At 47.7% G+C, this 20,373-nt stretch overlaps 1 protein-coding gene across 1 annotated transcript in view; it reads right to left on the reverse strand.

The window, feature by feature from the left end:
* Positions 1-20,373, reverse strand: part of NGEF (neuronal guanine nucleotide exchange factor) — a 42,711-nt gene that overhangs the window by 10,498 nt on the left and 11,840 nt on the right. The window contains exons 4-5 of the mRNA XM_065913431.1: positions 2,319-2,479; positions 231-383 (exon numbers count right to left, since the gene is read on the reverse strand). Coding sequence (XP_065769503.1) covers positions 231-383; positions 2,319-2,479 — 314 coding nt within the window. The remainder of the gene's footprint in view (positions 1-230; positions 384-2,318; positions 2,480-20,373) is intronic.

The raw sequence follows: 20,373 nt of genomic DNA on the forward strand, positions 1-20,373 counted from the left end.
AAACCTCGCAGAGCCCTGAGCGGCCATCTGGACATGGGTCCACTGGGCACCCTGGCCAATGGTCCAGGGGTACCATTTCCCCGGTGGCACCAAAAGCCCCAGCACGTGCCAGGCTTGGATGCCGTCCCGGGAAAGCAGAGGTCCAGGGACCACAGCTCAGGGTCCGTGTCAGAGGAGGGGGCTGCCCGGGCCGCGCCTCTGCGATGACCCCGCACCCCAGCCACACTCACAGCAGCTGCTTGTAGGTCCTCTCCTGGTAGGTCTGGTTGCTGACGTAGGTGATGTAGAAGGAGAAGTGGTCAGCGGCGTAGTGGTACACGATGTCACACACGTCCGAGATAACGATGTTTTCCTCCATCCGGCGCTCCAGCTCCAAGAGGAACCTGGGGGGCAGCGTCTGGGTTAGGGGTGAGGGGGGGGACTGAGGACCCGTCCTCACCAAACCAACACCAAAGAGGGGGTCCCAGCGAGCGGGCGTGTTCTATCACATCAAGGAATTACTTGTTCAGGTTTCCTGGTAAATGATAACATTTGGAACATCTGCTAAAGAGACCTCCTCTGTACCTGCGTACTGATGTGTTTATGAAGTGAGATGACGATGGGAATTCACTTTGGAATTCTCCCGTGGGTGGTGGCGGAGGGGGTGGATGGGGCTGTGGGAGAACCGAGATGCTGAAACGTGGACTTGTTCTGCTGTCTCTACTTCTGCATGTTTGGGATTTTCCATAATAACATATAAACAAATCCTTAAACAAGTAGATACCTCTCTCCCAGCGTGGGGGTGGAGCGGCAGAGGCCAAAGGGGTCTCCAAGATCGCTCTGGTCTCAGAGAGCTCTCCCCTCCCTGAGCCCACCTGGTGGGGACTGCCACAGAATCTGGGGGCTGCAAATAGGAAGGTGGGCTATCACGTGCAGGAGGACCCACTCAGGAGGGTCCACGGAGAGCCACATGGGGAGCGGGGGGCTCTGCTGCCCAAGTGCTATTTCTCATCAGAACAGGCGTGGTCGGACCCGCTGATAAAAGCTGAGTTTTAGCTGCAAACCTCCACAGAATAAGGTGCAAATGGTAAATGGATCTCTTATGGAAACCCACTCCACTGCTTTTGCCTAGAAAATCCCATGGACGGAGGAGCCTGGTAGGCTGCAGTCCATGGGATTGCTGAGAGTCAGACACAACTGAGTGACTTCACTTTCACGCATTGGAGAAGGAAATGGCAACCCACTCCAGTGTTCTTGCCTGGAGAATCCCAGGGATGGGGGAGCCTGGTGGGCTGCCATCTCTGGGGTCGCACAGAGTCGGACATGACTGAAGCGACTCAGCAGCAGCAGTAGCAGCAGCATCCTAACAGAATGACTGGAGCTCTTTTCTTCTTTGCAATGATCAGTCAATAGATATCTATTCCTCTCCACTTAAGCACATCCCATCCTTCTTGAGGCAAAATATAAGCGCAGTTCCAATTACCACTTCCACACAACTGGAGAGAAAAAAGTAACTCCAGGACTGTGCTCCGACTTGCCCTCAGGGGATCTTGGGCCCTGCACGCGCCAAGCCAGGGCCTTGTGACATCAGGATAAACAGCATGTCACCTGGACACCCCTGTGTCCACTGTAGGCGCAGGACAGACAGAGCACCTGCACTGATGGAGGGACCTGCAGGCAGCAGTTCTGTCTGGGGGACGCAACCGGCCTTGTTGCTGGGAGGCGGGCAGGTCTTTGGGTTTATGTATTTAGGTATATCTTTTGCCTTTTCATCTTTTCATGTGAGAGCTGGACCATAAAGAAGGCTGAGCACCGAAGAACGGACACATTCGAACTGCGGTGTTGGAGAAGACTCTCGAGAGTCCCTTGGACAGCAAGGAGATCACACCAATCAATCCTAAAGAAAATCAACCCTGAATATTCACTGGAAGGACTGATGCTGAAGCTGAAGCTCCAATGCTTTGCCACCTGATGTGAAGAGCTACCTCACTGGAGAAGGCCCTGATGCTGGGAAAGATTGAGGACAGGGGGAAAAGGGGATGACAGAGGAAGAGATGGTTGGATGGCATCATGGACTCAATGGACATGAGTTTGAGCAAACTCTGGGAGATAGTGAAAGACAGAGAAGCCTGGTGTGCTGCAGTCCATGGGGTCACAAAGAGTCAGACGTGGCTTAGCGACTGAACAACAACAATTTAGTTATAGCTTATTAAAGAAAACTCCAAAGATTCAAAAGCAGAGAAGCCAGTGTAGCAGGCATGCACCACCAGCCCTAGCTGCACCCCGGGTGAGAAGGAGGGACTGCAAGGCGCCCCATGAGGACCAGGGCGCTGGCTCACCGCTCGCTGACGGCCATGACGTCCAGCACGTTGGAGAAGAGGATGTGGGCCTCGGATGGGTGCAGGATCTTCTTCAGCCGCTCGTTCTCCATGAAGTGGGACACCAGCAGGTTCAGGCTTTTATAGTAGGAGGCCTCAGAAGTGATGAGCTCGAACATGGCCTGGGACACCGGGCAAAGTGGACGAGAGGAGGGCCAGTGGTCAGCACCCAGGGCTCACCTTTCCCCACACTCAGACAGATGAAACTGAAAGTCACTGAGTCGTGTATGACTGTTTGCAACCCCACGGACTATACAGTCCATGGCATTCTCCAGGCCAGAATACTGGAGTGGGCAGCCTTTCCCTTCTCCAGGGGATCTTCCCAACCCAGAGCTTGAACCCAGGTCTCCCACATTGCAGGCAGATTCTTTACCAGCTGAGCCACCAGGAAAGCCCAAGGATACTGGAGTGGGTAGCCTATCCCTTCTCCAGCGGATCTTCCAGGCCCAGGAATTGAACCAAGGTCTCCTGCATTGCAGGTGGATTCTTCACCAGCTGAGCTATCAGGGAGGCCCCTCAGACAGATGCAAAGGTTTTATTTTATTTTTGGCTGCAATGTGCAACTTGCAGGATCTTAGTTCCCCAAGCAGGGATCGAGTCCACTGGACCACCAGGGAATTCCCCAGATGCAAAGGTGGCCAGCACCCTTTCAGAGACCGCTCGCCTGCTCACAGTAGTGAAGCTGGAGACGCCCTCGTGCCCAAGGTCAAACCTGAGAGGTCATCCATTCATCAGAGCTCCGACAGCTGCCAAGGGTGACTCAGGACTGCTTCCTGGTGCAGAATGGGTGGGAGAGTCAGCTGTAGAGAGAGCCCCACTTCTACACACCCAGAAAAACGTTTAAAAGGAACCAGGTCATGATGTCAACCACAGGTGTCAACAGGGGGTGGAATTTGAGGGTGAATTTCACTCTTTTTCTTTTTAAAAAAAATTTATTTTTTTATTTTTGGTTGTGCTGGGTCTTCACTGCTGCACGGGCTTTTCTCTAGTTGCAGCGAGTGGGCGCCACTCTCTGGCTGTGGTGCCCAGCCTTCTCATTGCGGTGGTTTCTCTTGTTGCAGAGCACAGGCTCTAGGCAGGCGGGCCTCAGTAGTTGTGATTCCCGGCCTCGAGCACAGGCTCAACAGTAATGGTGCACAGACTTACCTGCTCCATGGCACGTGGGATCTTCCCGGGCCAGGGATCGAACTCGTGTCTTATGCATTGGCAGGCAAATTCTTTACCACTGAGCCACCAGGGAAGCCCTACTCTTTTCTTTTTACCCTTTCAACTGTCTGAGCACTGAAGAATGAGCATAGATTATTTCTTTCGTGGTCTGATTTTATAATGTAATCAATAAAGCAAACTTCATTTTGAAGAAGAGAGAAAAATCCATAATCTAATAAGCTTTTTGGAGGCACTGTCCTCTCTATCATGCTTATTGTGTGATTACTGAGCCTCTGAAATAACAAACTCGCTGGACCTCTGTTCCTCACGTGTTGTCTGTGAAGCAGGGTGGCTATGCCAGCTCACCCTCCTTCGTCACTCACAAGCAAACCCATGAGCCTTCCCGAGGCCACCCTGGGGCCAGCTTACCTTCCTCCCCACCCCATCTCCCTCTGCTGTTCCCCAACTTAGGATGGGTTCAGGTCCCACTGTGGCCCCCCAGCAGGGATGGTCTGGGGGTGAATTGTGACTGCCCCTCCAAAGCTGTGGGGTTTCCCCGGTGACTCGGTGGTAAAGAATCCACCTACCAATGCAGCTGACGTGGATTTGATGCCTGGGTTGGAAAGATCTCCCGGAGAAGGAAATGGAACCCACTCCAGTATTCTCGCCTGGGAAATTCCATGGACAGAGGAGCCTGGCGGGCTATAGAGTGCATGGGTTTGCAGAGTCGGACATGACTGAGCGACTAGACAACTCCTCCACACCTGGGTCTACATCCCACCCTCCAGCACCTGCGAATGGGAACCTGTTTGGCAAAAGGGTCTTTGCACATTAAGTTATGGGTGTCAAGGTGAGGAGACCATCCTGGATTGAGGTCTAAATCCAAAGACAGGTGTCCTTGTAGGAGAGATGCAGAGAGAGAGACACAGGGAAGAAGGCCAGGTGAGGACCCAGGCAGAGACAGGAGCGATGCTGCCTCAAGTCTAGGGACACTCAGAGCCACTGGAAGCGGAAGAAGCGGAGCCTGTTGACACCTCGATTTCAGGCTTCTGGCTTCTGCACTGGGGGAGAATTAATTACCACCCAGTTTGTGGTCATTTGTTACAGCGGCCCCAGGGAAAGAAACAGACAAGAGGGCTGGGAGCCAGGAGAGCGATGAACGCTGGGGGCCCTGGTCCCTTTCCAGTGTCCCGAACCCCCCCCCTCTCCACCATGTCTCACGCCTCCATCCTCCCCACTGGCTGGAACCCTAATCCAGGGTTCAAGACTCTGGTAATGAACACTAGCGCTCCCAGGGCCGGGAGGGACGCTGGAAGGAAGGGAGGTGGGCAGGGAGAGGGAGGGAGGACCAGCATGTGCCCCAGACACACAAGGCGCTTTCCCACTTCATCCTCACTGGCCCCCAGGAAGGACACACGGAAGGTCCCATTTTATTAAAAGGAAACGGACGCAGAGGTTAAGTAATGCCCCGAAGTTACCGCTGCAGGGTGCAAGACTCAACCCAAGGGATTTCCAAGTTCTGGGCTCTGCCCCCCACTACCCACCCCTCACAACTTAAGACGCAGACAACGCCGGGGATCCAGTGGGGTCTGCAGGCAGCTACTCTGCCGCCTCCATGCAAAGCTCAAACAGCCGACCTAGAAAGTACTTTAAAATAAGCGGCACATCTCAAGTTGGGCATGCCTAACAGCATAAACGGGATCTGGCCATGGCACTAGTGGTAAAGAACCCTCCTGCCAGTGCATGGGATGTAAGAGACGAGGGTTCGATCTCCGGTTCGGGAAGATCCCCTGGAGGAGGGCATGGCAACCCACGCCAGTGCCTGGAGAATCCCATGGACAGAGGAGCCCATCCCATGGTGGGCTACAATCCACAGGGTTGCAGAGTCTGACACAACTGGAGCAACTTAGCCCAGCACTGCAGAGCAACAGCCTAAACCTGCCCAGCACCAACGAGAAAGTTCCCACACACACACCCCACTGCCGGGTGGCCCACCGGTGACAGGCCGCGGGCCACCAGCCCAGGAGAACCCTGTCCCCCCGCCCCAGTGTCTGTGCCTCACGCAAGACAGTGTGACGAGGCGCTGAAACAAGCCCGCGGCCTCTCTGTCCCCAAGGCACGCGTGCTCGGTCTGCTGAAAGATTTAAAACCACACACAGCACGTCCCGCTGGCCTCACCTGCGTCTGAGCTGAGGCCCTGGCACGGAAGGCCCCACCCTCTGCGCTGCCAGCGTTCACCAGGCCCTGCCCGGCAAGGCTGCACTGGGCAGGAAGTTCCCGGAAGCGCCTCTGTTACACGGGCTGAAACAAATCACTTCTCCTGCTGCTAAATTTAAGTTTCTTAAGAAACCGTCAAGCCATTAGAGCTTGCTAGTTCTAAGCAAATATAACCGAAAATAAAAAACACCCCAAACCAAGACGGATGAGTGCTGCAGATACCGAGAGAGGAAAAGGACACTGGTCCCAGGGTGAGCCCCTCAGATAAGCTGTGTCTGCTGAACCCCGTCTCCCCGAGGATGCCCCTGAAGCACAGCTGGGGTCTCAGGTGGGAAAGGTGCCCAGATCACAGACAGCATCTCATCCTGATCCCCTGGAGGACACGGGGCCAGAGGCCGCTGGGCAGAGGCAGGCGGGCCTCTCAGCCACTGACACGCCGCAGGCGTTGGGCCTGAATCACCGCTAATTGATACCGGCTGTGCCCATTCACCGCAAGCTCACCCCCTCTTTCTCCGTTTATAGGGTGATTAGTCATCTGTGGATTTTAGTTTTCCAGGATGTTTGTCTTTATTACTTGCCACATCAATATGGTTGTCTTTTCCTCATCAATATTATTTTCATCCTCAGTCATTAAAGCCTTTGAATGGGCGTGTGGAGTTGACAGGGATCCAGGCCCTGCTCATTTATTTACTCATCCATCCACTCATTTGTTCATTCACTCATCCACTCATTCATTCACTCACTCATTCATTCACTCATTCATCCATTCATTCACCATTCAATCTTTCATTCATCTTCTCATTCATCCACTCAATCATTCATCCACTCATTTGTTCATCCACTCATTCATTCATTCATCCAGCCACTCATCCATTCACTCATTCAATCATTCATTCACTCACCATTCACTCATTCATTCACTCATTCAATCTTCCATTCATCTTCTCATCCATCCATTCATTCGTTCACTCATTTGATCAATCATCATCCAATCATTGGTTTGTCCACTCATTCATTCATTCATCCAGCCACTCACCATTCACTCATTCATTCACTCACCATTCATTCATTCATTCAATCCTCCATTTATCTTCTCATTCATCCATTCATTCATTCACTCATTTGATCAATCATCATCCACTCATTCGTTTGTCCACTCATTCATTCATTCATTCATCCATCCATTCATTCATTCACTCGTCCATGAACTGGTCCAGGCCCCTAGCACTCCTCCTCTGTGAACCCCATGGACTCGCCTGCTGCCTTGCACACTTCCTCAGGACCTCCCTGGTGGCCCAGTGGTTAAGACTCCATCTTCCAATGCAGGGGACATGGGTTCCATCCCTGGTCAGGGAACTAAGATCCCACATGCCGCAGGGAAACGAAGCCCTCGTGGCAACTACTGAGCCTGTGTGCTCTACAGCCCGCATGCCACAGCTAGAGAGAAGCCTGCACCCCACAAAGAAGATCCAAGCACTGCAACTAAGACCCGAAGCAGCCGAATAGATTAAAAAAAAAAAAAAATCGCACCGGGGAGAAAAAGACTGAGTTGCAAGAACTGCTGACCACTCCCCAATGCCCCTTTGCCAGTATGGGCATCACTTTCTGTCCAAACCCAGGAAACTCTTGGCCGTGTTTCTCTCTTAGTCATCACCGTCCTGTTTGAGACACGTCAACGGGTCTGACACTTCACTGATAAACACTGACCATAAATGTCCTGTTCTCTCCACCTTGTTTATGCAGTGTTGTCAAAGATAAAACACCAGTGAAAGGACAGTAACAGCTGCTGCCTGTCCAGCTTCCACCCTGCGCCTGGTGTCCAGCTGGGTACCCCCAACGTGTCACCTCCCTCAGTCCTTACTACAACCCTGGAGATCCCCTGATGGTCCCTGCTGTGTGGATGAGGGTGTCACAGAGCTTGTGAGTGGCAAAACCAAGGTTCACACCTCCTCCTTTGATCTCAGGGCTCTGTGCCTGGACTGCCCTGCTAGGGACGCCGAGGCTTTCCTGAGAGCCCACAGGCCGGCAGTGGCGCAGGGCCACTGCCCCCTCTCCTTGCAGGTCGACGTGAGGTCACTTGTGTAGAAGCTCCCTCCTTCCCACCCTCAATTATTGGCTCCTTCCGGCTAATTGTCTTTTTAGCTTTACACGGTGCTTTCAAGTAGGTACATGCATGTGCGTGCTAAGTCGTTTCAGGTGTGTCCGACTCTGTGCAACCCTATGGATTGTAGTCCGCCAGACTCCTGTTTGTCTAAATCTCGAGGCGAGGATACTGGAGTGGGTTGCCATGCCCTCTTCCAGGGGATCTTCCCAACCCGGAGAGCGAACCTGGTAAGTCAGTCACTTTACCGACTGAGCCACCAGGGAATCCCTTTCAAGTAGGTGCTTGAGACAGTGTGTTAAGGGAGAACCTCTAAACCAGCTCTCAGATGGGAACCAGGCCTGGCACCGAGGGGTGGAGCCTACTCCTGCACTGCCCATGGCTCACAGCCTCCACCCGAAGCCGTGGCTCCCAGACCCCTCCTCCTCGCAGCTGTGGGCCTCTCTTCCCAAGGATGCCATTAGCTGTGCCCGCCGTTCGGCCTCCTTTCCTGGCTCCAGCTGGACCTGACATCTGATGTCCCATCTCCTCTACCAGCTGGCTTCCTGAAAGGCGTGGCCCCGGTCAGCACACAGGAGACTCCACGTGTTTGCTGAGCACCTACTAGCAGCTGTGGGCTCTGGGGATCCTGAGATGACCCAGACCTGATCCCTGCCCCCCAGGGGGTGGCCAGCCCAGGAGGCCACCCTGCTGGGGGGCTGGGGTCGGTGACACCGTCTGCCCTCCCCAGCTCACTCGTTCCATAGACACGTGCCCAGAGCCACCTCCAGGTAGTGTATGGGCTCAGTGCTGGCGACACAGAGGGACCACACATTGGGCACAGCCAACGACAGCTCTGCAGGGATGTCCATGGTGAGTGGGGGGGCTTCACCTTGGCAGGCAAGGGGGAAGGCCGCCAGCCAGAGACAGCAGGCTTCCAGAAGGGGCAGTCAGGGTCAAAGAACCAATAAGAGTTAGCCAGGCAAAAAAAGGAGGGGGGACACGTGCACCCCAATGTTCATCACAGCACTGTTTACAATAGCCAGGACATGGAAGCAACCTAGATGCCCATCAGCAGACGAATGGATAAGGAAGCTGTGGTACATATACACCATGGAATATTACTCAGCTATTAGAAAGAATACATTTGAATCAGTTCTAATGAGGTGAATGAAACTGGAGTCTATTATACAGAGTGAAGTAAGTCAGAAAGAAAAACACCAGTACATTATATTAACGCATATATATGGAATTTAGTAAGATGTAATAATGACCCTATAAGCGAGACAGCAAAAGAGAAACAGATATAAAGAACAGACTTTTGGATTTTGTGGGAGAAGGTGAGGGTGGGATGATTTGAGAGAATAGCATTAAAATATGTATATTATCATATGCAAAACAGATCACCAGTCCAAGTTTGATGCAGAGAAGAAAAAAGAGGGGGAAGTCCCACATATCTCAGCCTGACCCTGTGACCACATGTTTGTGAAAATGCGGATTCCTAGGCGCCTCCCCAGATCCACGCATAAACCTGTCCTTCAAGAAGATCCCCAGGTGGTTCTGAGCCGTGGCAGAGCCTGAGACCCCGGTGTCAGGGCTGGGCTGTTCCCCAGCTCCAGAGCCTCCCCGCATACCTTTCTTTCTCACGTATCACCTGAGTGCTAAGCCCTGGGCACCTGCCCGATACCTGACTTCCCCGCAGTGCTGCTTCCTGGAGGGTGGGGGGAGGCGGAGAGAAAGCTGTCCGAGGCCAGCCCTGCCCTCTGCTTTGGGCCTTGAGTCCTGCTGCCGCCAGCCGCGGCCACTCTGGGTGGAGTCGTGTCCTCCCTCTGCTAGGCCTTGCTTCCCGCGTGATACGACTGTCCAGGCACAAAGCTGTGCCCACTTCTGCGGCTAGAAGAGTAATTCAAGCCCTGCAGGCACTAGGGTGGACAGAAGTGACTCCGAAAAGGCTTGCATTTAAGAAGCGGCCCTGAGAGCATCTCTTTTCATCCTTGATTAATGACGATGCAGCTGGATTTCAGAGCCCAGGCCGGGTCCTGCTGCAGCGTGAGTCTAGTCCGTGCGGGAAACGCAAGGAGGGCCGCCATGGGGGCCGCGGGGCCTTGGTGTCACCCCGGGAGCTGACAGCTACTCCCCCGCTCGCTGTGGGACTAGAGGTCACACAGTAAGTGCGAGTTAACCTGCAGGCCCCGGGGGGCCTGGTGTGCCCCCACACTAACCAAGCCTGGTGTGCCCAAACCCAAGCCTTGCCAAGCTCACACACATCGCAAGCCGATTGTTAGGTTTTTCTCAAGATGGCTTGGTACCAAAACAGATACAGATTTGAAAAGACACATGCTAGAGAAAATGCTCAGCCTCATTCACAAGAAGAGAAATGCAAAGTAAAACCACAACGCGGCATCATTTACGTCCAGCTCACAAGATAAACCTGTCAGATGTCGTACCTTACTGGTCAGGGCGAGCCAGCAACTTCACACACAGCTGAAGTGTGAAGACAGCCTGGTGAAAAGGTCTCCAAATTTCAAGAGTATATAACCTTTCACCCAACAGTTTCACTTAGCAATTCCTACAGTACGCCATTGTATAGATCTGTCTTTTATTATTATAAATAACACTGTAATGAACATCCTGGATATACAACATTTCTAGTTGCAAATGTCCATCAACAGGGGACTGGTTGAATCGATGATGGAATATCATAAGCAGGGGAGCTCCATAAAGCTTAAAAAAAGAGAGAGAGAAAAGAAAAAAAATTGGGAACTCTCTTTGGGTGGATCTGGAAAAACTGTCAAAACATTTTGGCACATTGGATAAGAATCCGCCTGCCAAAGCAGGGGACATGGGTTCGATCCCTGGTCTGGGAAGATTCGAGTAACTGAGCCCGTGTGCCCAGAGCCCGTTCTCTGCAACACAGAACCCATCACAGTGAGAAGCCAAAGCTCCACAGCTAGACAGTAGACTCCGCTTGTTGCAACTGGAGAAAGCCTGTGGAGAGCAATGAAGACCTCAGCGCAACCAAATATAAATAGCTTATCATTTGTGTAACACACACAGATACTGGCCCCAACGGCCAGGGGTTAGACAGGGAGGCTTTTTTCACCATAATTCTGTTCGCTCTGTTTGAAATTTATGTCAAGTGCGTAAGTTATGTATCTAACAGATTTATTTTTAAAATGCTAAATGGTAACATCACTTTGTTAAAATAGGTACGTGCGTGCTCAGTCACTTCAGTCATGTCCAACTCTTTGTGACCTCATTGTAGCCCTCCAGGCTCCTCTGTCCATGGATTCTCCAGGCAAGAATACTGGAGTGGGTAGCCATGCCCTCCTCCAGGGGATCTTCCCAATCCAGAAACTGAATCAGTGTTTCTAATGTTTCCTGCATTGCCAGGCAGGTTCTTTACCACTAGCACCACTTGGAAAGCCCAAAATAGGTATAAATTCTTGCAATATCTGATGTTTTGGGTGGTGGCTACTGTCCATCTTAAAGCATGGGACAATTGGGGACTAATTTGCTGAATTATTTGGGGTTTATCCTACAGAGACAAATATATGATTCAATGAAGGCTGGTAAATAAAACCACCATGACTTAATTTTCTGATAGAAGTATATCATTAAAAAACACGAGCAGTTTCCTAGTCAAATGGACAGTCTTCTTTTGGGGGAAAAAAAAAGAAAGAAAGTATATTTAAGTTCTAAGTTGTAAAAACAGGTTGAAAAGCAACAAAAACACAACTCTGATTTCAGAGGCTGATCAGACTCAGACTGCAAGTCCCACCCAAACTGGCTAGTGCCCTGGGAAGTCCCTTCCACCTTGTTCCCAGGGGAATGGAACTGGGAAATTAGTTCAGACACGTATGGGCGGTGTCACCACAGTGCCAGCCGGGGTGTGTGCGTGCATCCTTGTTTCCATGGAGATGCTTGAAATATCATGCCCTGCTCAATTTTTTGAGCTCTGTACAGCCAGTCCCCCAAGATCATGGGGACTTCGTCTTTAGCTTCGTCTTTTGCCCACACCAGCGGCAGGGGCGACTTCTCCAGGGGATGGTGCTAGAGCAGGACCCCAGGTTCGCCTTTATTTCTCACGACACTGGGGCCAGGTGTGGCAAAAGTCAAGCAGTGCAGTGACCGTCCCCACCTCTCCCATTTGCACACCCAGTCCTTCCTCAGCAGCCTTCTTCTTAAGTTTGTGATTTGAATATCTGTCTAGTTATTTTCTCAAACGATCACGTTCTCAATCAGTAATTGAGAAACATTCCAAACAGGAGGGTGGGAACCAAGAGCTTCAGAGTTAAGTTAAAAAACAAAAAGTAAACCCAGGAAATCCTACATGACATCTAAGAGAACATGTTCCAATGTCAGCTGCCTAATTTTTATACTTTAAAGAGGAGGAGGGGAAACAGACAATTTTATTCTTAAATCCGGATTCTTTCAGTGACCAACTGAGACTCAGACCTACCAAAAGGCCACCATTTGGGGGTATTTTCCTCATATGAATGGGAGTTCGCTGGGATCTGCTGCTTTTGTAGCTAAAGAAAGAGATGCTTCAACAACAGATTGAGCTGCCAGAACAAGTTGCCTGACTTGCTTTGATAAATGAAAAGATAACCTGATGCAGAAGTCTCTGATTTGGAACATAAAATCTGAAGATCTCAGTGTTGTGTCCATTGCCAGATGTTAAACAGAAACTCACATTAAGTTCTTTAACATAAACATGAAAAGTCACTAGCCCATAAAGACTCAGAACGAGATGCACTGAAGCTTGCATGCCTGTGTTATTCACTACTGCATGGGACCACGGTTACTCTTATGTCATCCTAATTTACTTAAATACTTTTGGTCCGATACATTGAAAATGACAAAAATATCTTTGGTTTCTATGCCCACTCTGCTATACATGTAATGCTCTATCTTGCCTTTTAAAAATAGTATGCCATGAATATTCACCCATTCTTTGAAAACATGCTTTTTAATGTTTGTGTCTTTGCATAGCTGTACACTGTATTTAAAATAAAAAATTCCCTATCGTTGGGCATTTAGGCTTCTTCCTCCATCCCTCCCTAATTTTTTTCTTGAAAGGACAGCCTAATAAATATTTGTGTACCTTTCTGATTGTTCTTCAAGATAAATTTGTAGAAGCAGAAACACTAGACAGTATATGAACACATTCTTATAAGGAGACTGGTACAAATATTGCTCTCTCTCTTCCCATCAGCTGTGCTCAAGAGCACTCATTTAAAAATCCGCCCAACATAAGGTTTTAAATGTATTTATATTCAAAAGTCTCTGCTATTTTGAAATGCCCGGTGCCTCAGTGTTGCTTAATTGTACTTCTGTCATTACCAGTGAGTTTGGTGGGTTTTTTTTCCTGTTTTCATTTAATCACCAGCCACTGTTCTTAAGAGAATTGTTTAGCCTATTTTTCTTTAGGGTGCTCACTGTTTTCTTATCAACAGGGCTCTCTAATTGATGGAAAACCTGCGTTTTGCTAATGTACACAAAGAGAACTAATTTTCAGTTCTTTGTATTTTCTGGACACATCTCATGACATTTGGGACCTCAGTACCTCAACCAGGGATCAAACCAATGCCATCTGCATTGGGAGGCAGAGTCTGAACCACTGGACCACCAGGGAAATCTCCCAAACGACTAATTTTTGCATGCTTATTTTATAATCCACCACCTCCCTGAACTGCCTTGTTAGATCCAGTATCTTTGACTCCCTCAGGATCTTACGTAGGCAGCCACCCCTGACAGATAATGGTGGGTCTGACTTTCCTTCCCTATGGGTTTATGTCTTGTTCTTTCCTCACTGCATTGCACTAGCCACAGCTTCCAGAACCACCACAGGGTTATCAAGCATCATCGTCTTGCCTTTATTGCCACCAGCAATTCTTCATTACGTAGGGTACTTTTACAGATCTGAGATGCTCTTTACAAATTTCAGCAAGTATGCTTCTGAGTTTTGTTTAGATAGAAATTGATGTACCACTTCCCTTTCCAACCTCTTTGAAGATTGGGGTATTTTTCTCCTCTGGCCTATTAATATGATAAATTTTGGTTTCAAACATTATACTGTGTTTGCAGTAATTTCTGTGCCCAATATTATTCTTCTAAAGTAGCTCCAGATTTTATTTTCTTATGCTGTATGTAAATGTCTGCCTTAATTCAGAGCCAGACAGATCACTGTTTTATTATATTTGGAGAGAGGGGGCAGAAAATACTTAACCTAAATGAGGACATCTCTTTTTACAACGTGTCAGCTTTTAAATGAACATACAGTAAAATTGACTTTTTGGTGTATACAGCTCTATGAATTTCGACCTTTGTATAGATTCTTGTCACCAACACTACAAGCAGGACACACAAGAGCTCCATCGCTTCAAACACTCCTGGGCTTCCCCCTTGAGTCACAGCCTCCCCCCACCCCTCACCCCTGGCAACCACTCATCTGTTCTCTATCCCTATAGCCCTGTCCTGTTCAGAATGTCATATAAGTGGAATCACATACTATGGAAACTTTCTGACTTCTTTCACTCAGCAAAATGCCTCTGAGATTCATCTGAGTTGTGTCAACAGTTCATTTCTTTTTATTACTGAGTAGTGGTAAAGAACCCACCTGCCAGATGTAAGCAACGTGGGTTCGATCCCTGGGTCGGGAAGATCCCCTGGAAAAGGAAATGGCAACCCACTCCAGTATTTTTGCCTGGAGAAGCCCATGGACAGAGAAGCCAGCCGGGCTATAGCCCATGGGGTCGCAAAGAGTTGGACATAACTTAGCGACTAAACAACAACAACAATATGCATTGTATGAATGTTCCTGTGTCTATTTATCCATCTGTTAGAGGACATTTGAGTTGTTACCAGCTTTTGACAATTATGAACAGACTTAGTATAAACATCCGTGTACAGATTTCTGTATGAACATAGATTTTTGCTTCTGGGGGTAGTGGTTCTCAGCTACAAACTATTTTTGCTCCCTGGATGATACTCAGCGAGGTGGAGAGATATTGTGGGTTGTTACATGTGGGGGCAGGGGTGCTACAAGGCGTCCGGCAGCAGAGGCTAGGGATGGCGCTAAACCTGCAAAGAACAGGAAGGAGAGCATTCCCTGAACCAAGGAGGAGCAGCCCCAAATTCAGTAGCGTTGCTATGGAGACACCGCTGTAGGTAAATACCCAGGACTGGGATCCCTAGCTTGGAGGGAAGTGCACATTTCACTTTATAAGAAGCTGTCAATGATTCTCCAGAGCAGCTGTACCGTTTTGAAATCAGCAGTGTGTGAGAGTTCCAGTTGCTCCACAGCAGCACCGGGCATTGTATTTCAAGTGTTTTCAGTCAGTGTTTACTATTTAAAAAAATATTTATTGATTGATTTGCCCGTGTTCAGTCTTAGCTGTGGCAGGCGGGCTTCTCTAGTTGTGACTCTCAGGTTTAGCTGCCCTGCAGGACGTGGGATCTTAGTTCCCAGAGCAGGGATTGAACCTGCGTCACCTGCATTGCAAAGAAGACTCGTAACCACTGGACCACCAGGGAAGCCCTAGTGTTTATTATTAGTGCTAAGAGTTTTTCTTTTTTGGGGGGAGATTCTTTGAGATTTTCTATGTCCACATCATACCATCTGTGAAGAAGGGTAGTTCGTTCGTTGCTAACTTCCCTGGAGACTTCCTCTTTAACTCAGAGATTACATAGAAACATGCTGCTTGATTTCCAAGCGCTAGGAGGTTTTCCTGTTATCTTTATGTTGCTGATTTCTGTTTAATTCTATTATGGTGAGGTCACACTCTGTGTGATTTAAATTCTTTTAATTTATTAAAGTGCGGTGTGGTTTATCTTGGTGAATATTCCACGTGCACTTGAAAAAGTGTATTCTGCCACTGTTGAGTGCCTTATAAATGTTAATTCATTCCAGTTGGTTTGAGGGCATTCAATTCTTCTTATATCCTTACTGATTTTATGTTCCCTAGTTCTCCTAATTACTGAGAGGAGTGCTGACGTCTTTATAATTGTGGATTTTATTTTTAATGTGAAAATGGGTGGTGCCAGTGACAAAGAACCTGCCTGCCAATGCAGGAGACATGAGCAACACGGATTTGATCCCTGGGTTGGGAAGATTCCCTGGAGAAGGAAATGGCAACCCAACATTTCTGATTTGAGGTTTTTACATTGTTTAAACTTATTTTCTTGTTTTGCTGCATTGTAGTGAGAGAGTAGGACCTATACAATTTTAATAAATATTTATTGAGCTTTTTCTTAAGGCTTAATATATGGCCACTTTTTGATGGTGTTTACAGACATTGGGAAATAAAATATTGCCTCTTTTTTGAGCACTGTGTCCAACAGAAATATAATCTGGGTCTCATATACAATTTAGGGTTTTCTAGTAATCATATTTTAAAAAGGCAAAAAGAAATTTTAATATGTTTTATTTAATCTAATATATACAGGATATTAAGTCAACATGTAAGACAAAAACTACTGATGAGATAGTTTGCTTTCTTTTTCTGTGTCTCAAGTCTGCAAGACTTGCTATGTGTTTTATACACTCAGCCTGTTTCAATGAGGGTTGGTCACATGTCAAATGTTAAGAGCCACATGTCACCGGGGGCTAACGGAGTGGGCAGTGCAGCTTTAGAGAGCACAGAGCTCAGTGAAAACACCTAAAGTCACCTCACTCCTGTCGGCAGGCTCCTTGCACCCCTGCTGTGCCCCACTCTTAGAAGCAGTACCGTGGGCATGACAGCTTCCGTGCAGGTCTCTGCCTGACTGCTCCACCCCAGCTTCCATTTTAAGACACTGTCACAGTTACCTATCCCTGCAAACTGTACCCCTTGGGAATGGACTTCCTAATCATACAACGCAACATCCAGAAGAGTAGGTTTAAATGAAGAAAAAGACTGATGGATTTTCTATAAAAATGAAAAAAGATTTTTCAGTAGAGAAAGATACAACTGAAGAAGGCTTGAGCATTGTCAGCCGGCTGCCAGCTCCTTATCTGTGCTCACCCATTTGATCTTCACAACCCTGTGTATAAGCTCAGTTTTACAGACAAGGAAGCAAAGGCACAGAGAAGTTAAGTAATTTGTCCAACTTCTGGGTAGGGAAGATCCCCTGGAGAAGGGGAAGGCTATCCACTCCAGTATTCATGGGTTTCCCTGGTAGCTCAGACGGTAAAGAATCCGCCTGCAATGTAGGAGACCTGGGTTTGATCCCTGGGTTGGGAAGATCCCCTGGAGGAGGGCGTGGCAACCCACTCCAGTATTCTTTCCTAGAGGATCCCACGGACAGAGGAGCCTGGCAGGCTACAGTCCCTGGGGTCACAAAGAGTCGGACACAGCTGAAGCGACTTAGCACGCACCCATGCACGAACCACAAGGGCATTTGCCGTCTGCCTCTGCGGAGAAAGCCTTTGTAAAATGAATGCTTGACTGTACTGAACTCCTCCTTCACCAGAATCTTATATATTGACCTTGCCCCACTGCCTCTTTGGAGTATGCTCTCAGAGCTATCTGAGGTGCTGTCTCCAAGGCTGCAATCCTCATTTTGCCCCAAATAGGACAACCTGCAACTCTCACATTGTGCATCTTTTTAGTTGACTGGGAGAATCCAGAAACCCCACGGACAGAGGAACCTGGCAGGCTACAGTCCATGGGGTTACAAAGAGTCAGACACAACTTAACTAAACCACCACACCACCACCTCCATCACTTAAAACGCACTTCACTTTCGATCCACAATTCCATTTCCGGGTATCTATCATACGGCTGGGGCTTCCCAGGTGGTACTAGTGGTAGAGAATCCGCCTGTCAATGCAGGAGACTTAATAGATGTCAGTTCCTTGGATCAGGAAGATCCCCTGGAGGAGGAAATGGCAACCCACTCCAATATTCTTGCCTGGAAAAATTCCATGGACAGAAGAGCCTGGCAAGCTACAGTCCAGGGGGTTGCAGAGAGTCGGACACTGAGTGAGCACTGAGTGACTGATGGGTCGGACAGCTGTGGTCTCCTGGGAGCATGAAGATGCGGGCTCACAGAAGCTCTCCTAACCAAGCCCTGAGTGACCCATGCTCCTTCGAGGGTCCACTGCGGGCCGGGCCCAGGCTGTCCCCCACTGCCCCCCCCCCGCCACCTGAAGCGTCTCTCCCCACCTGTGAGCCCCGTGCTTGTCCTTAAACTTATTCAAGCCAGACGTACTTGTTCTGCAATTATGTCCTTAAGTGAAAAAAACGAGAGAATTTTCAGTGCAGAGGAAGTTTTTATGAAAGTAACCTGGAAGCTCTCAGAGATCAGTGAAAGTCAAGTTGCTAAAAACCAAAACCAGAATCAAACTGCTCTTGAATAAAACAAGTGTAAAATATGGGGACAGCATCATAAGGATCGATAAGGATTTTCACTTAAGAGTCTTCACAAGTGTCTAAAGTCCAAAATCACGCAGCATGTAATGACTGTAATTTATCAGGAGAAAGTGAAAACAGTTGGTCCTCCAGCCAGGAGCCAAGAAAAGGCCTGCACACAAGTACATTTTTTTAAACAATGAAAATGTATTAATGAGTAGCTTATTTAATTTTAAAACAAAAATAAAGTGATAATCTTTAACTGTGCAAAATGACATCACTGTTCTCTTTAGTAAATTTTCTTGCCCTGAATTCTTATTTGTGTGATAATATTGTGGGTTTCGTTTTCTCATCAGTTGGATAATTTCTGGCTTTCAATGGAGGATTTAAGCAATTTACACTTATGGTTATAGCACATATGTTTGCTATGAACTCTGCCACCTTATTTTATACTTTTTTTTATGCTGACCTTTCACTGTTTGCTTTCCTTTTCTTATAAGATCCCTGCTTTCTCTGCTTTTGGCTTGTTGTTGTAAGGGATTTATACCATGTTTTAAGTTCCACTGGGGTTTATCTCTAAGCTTTCCAAAGTAATTTAAATTTATTTATCTAATTATCAAGGTAAAAAAAAACAACAACAAGAATTCTCTCAAAAAACTAGACACTTTTCCTTATTTTGAGGACTAGGAAAAAGGCCCATGATGGTAATATTGTGTGAAAAACAGCCAAATGCAAAATTGCACTGTATAATTCCTTTTATATGAAAGTCAAAATTAGGGATGGTGCAAGGGAAACAAAAGCAAAAACAAACTCACGGGACTACATCAAACTAAAAACCTTTTGCCCAGAGAAGGAACCTATCAACAAATGAAAAGCCCAGCTACTGAATGGGAGAAGATATTTACACACGATATATCTGATAAGGGATTAATATCCAAAGTATTCAAGGAACTTATCCAACTGACCATTAAAAAACAACTTGATTAAAGAATGAGAAGAGGATCTGAATAGATGTTTTTCCAGAGAAGACACACAGATGACCAAAGACACAGGAAAAGATGCTCCACATCACTGATCATTAGGGACATGCAAATCAAAACCACAGGGAGTTGTCACGTCACACTTGTTAAAATAGCTATTATCAAAAAGACAACAAATAATGAGTGTTGGAGAGGATGTCAAGAAAAGGGAACATTCATGCACTGTTCCTGGGACTGGAAATTGATTCAGCCACTATAGAAAACAGTATGGAGATTACTCAAAAAATTAATAATGGAACTACCATATGATCCAGCAATTCTACTCCTGGATATTGATCTGAAGAGAACAAAAACACTAATTCTAAAGATATCTCCACCTCTGTGTTCACTGTAGTATTATTTATAGCAGCCAAGATAGAGAAGCAACTTAAGTGTTCATCAACAGATGAACAGATAAAGAAGATACGTTATACACACACACACACACACACACACACACGCTATGGAATAATTGCCATAAAAAAGAATGGAATCTTGCCATTTGAGACAACATGGATAGAACTAGAGAGTATCATGCTAAGTGAAATAAGTCAGACAAAGACAAATACTGTAAGTGTATAAGATTCACTTACATGTGGAATCTAAAAAACAAATGAACAAACACAACCAAATAGAAACATACAGAAAACAGCGTGGGTAAGGGTAGGGGAAGGAAAGAAATAGGTAAGGGAGATTAAAAGGTACAAATCTCCAGCTGAAAAATAAGTGGGTCATGGGTGTGAACATCATGGGTATGAAACGTACAGTGTGGGGAATATAGTGAACAGTGAAGGAAAGTGAAGTTGCTCAGTCCTGCTCCACTCTTTGTGACCCCAGGGGCTGTGCGGCTCCTGCTTCCATGGGATTCTCCAGGCAAGAATACTGGAGTGGGTTGCCATTTCCTTCTCCAGGGGATCTTCTCTACCCAAGGATCAAACCTGGATCTCCCACATTTCGGGCAGACTCTTTACCATCTGAGCCACCAGGAAATCAGAATATAGTGAATACCTATGCAACACTTCTGTATGGTGGCATGCTGTAACTAGACTAAGTCAAAACGTCTTAGGTGACCATTCTGAAATGTATAGAAAAACCAAATCATTACGTTGTATAATGGGGACTAATACAGTGTTGTAGATTAATTACATAGCAAAAAGAAAAACTTATAGAAAAAGAGATCAGCCTATGGTTAACAAGGCGGGAGTGGGGTGGGGTGA

The sequence above is a fragment of the Muntiacus reevesi genome, chromosome 1 (genome assembly GCF_963930625.1).
Source record: "Muntiacus reevesi chromosome 1, mMunRee1.1, whole genome shotgun sequence".
In the NCBI taxonomy this organism is placed as follows: domain Eukaryota; kingdom Metazoa; phylum Chordata; class Mammalia; order Artiodactyla; family Cervidae; genus Muntiacus; species Muntiacus reevesi.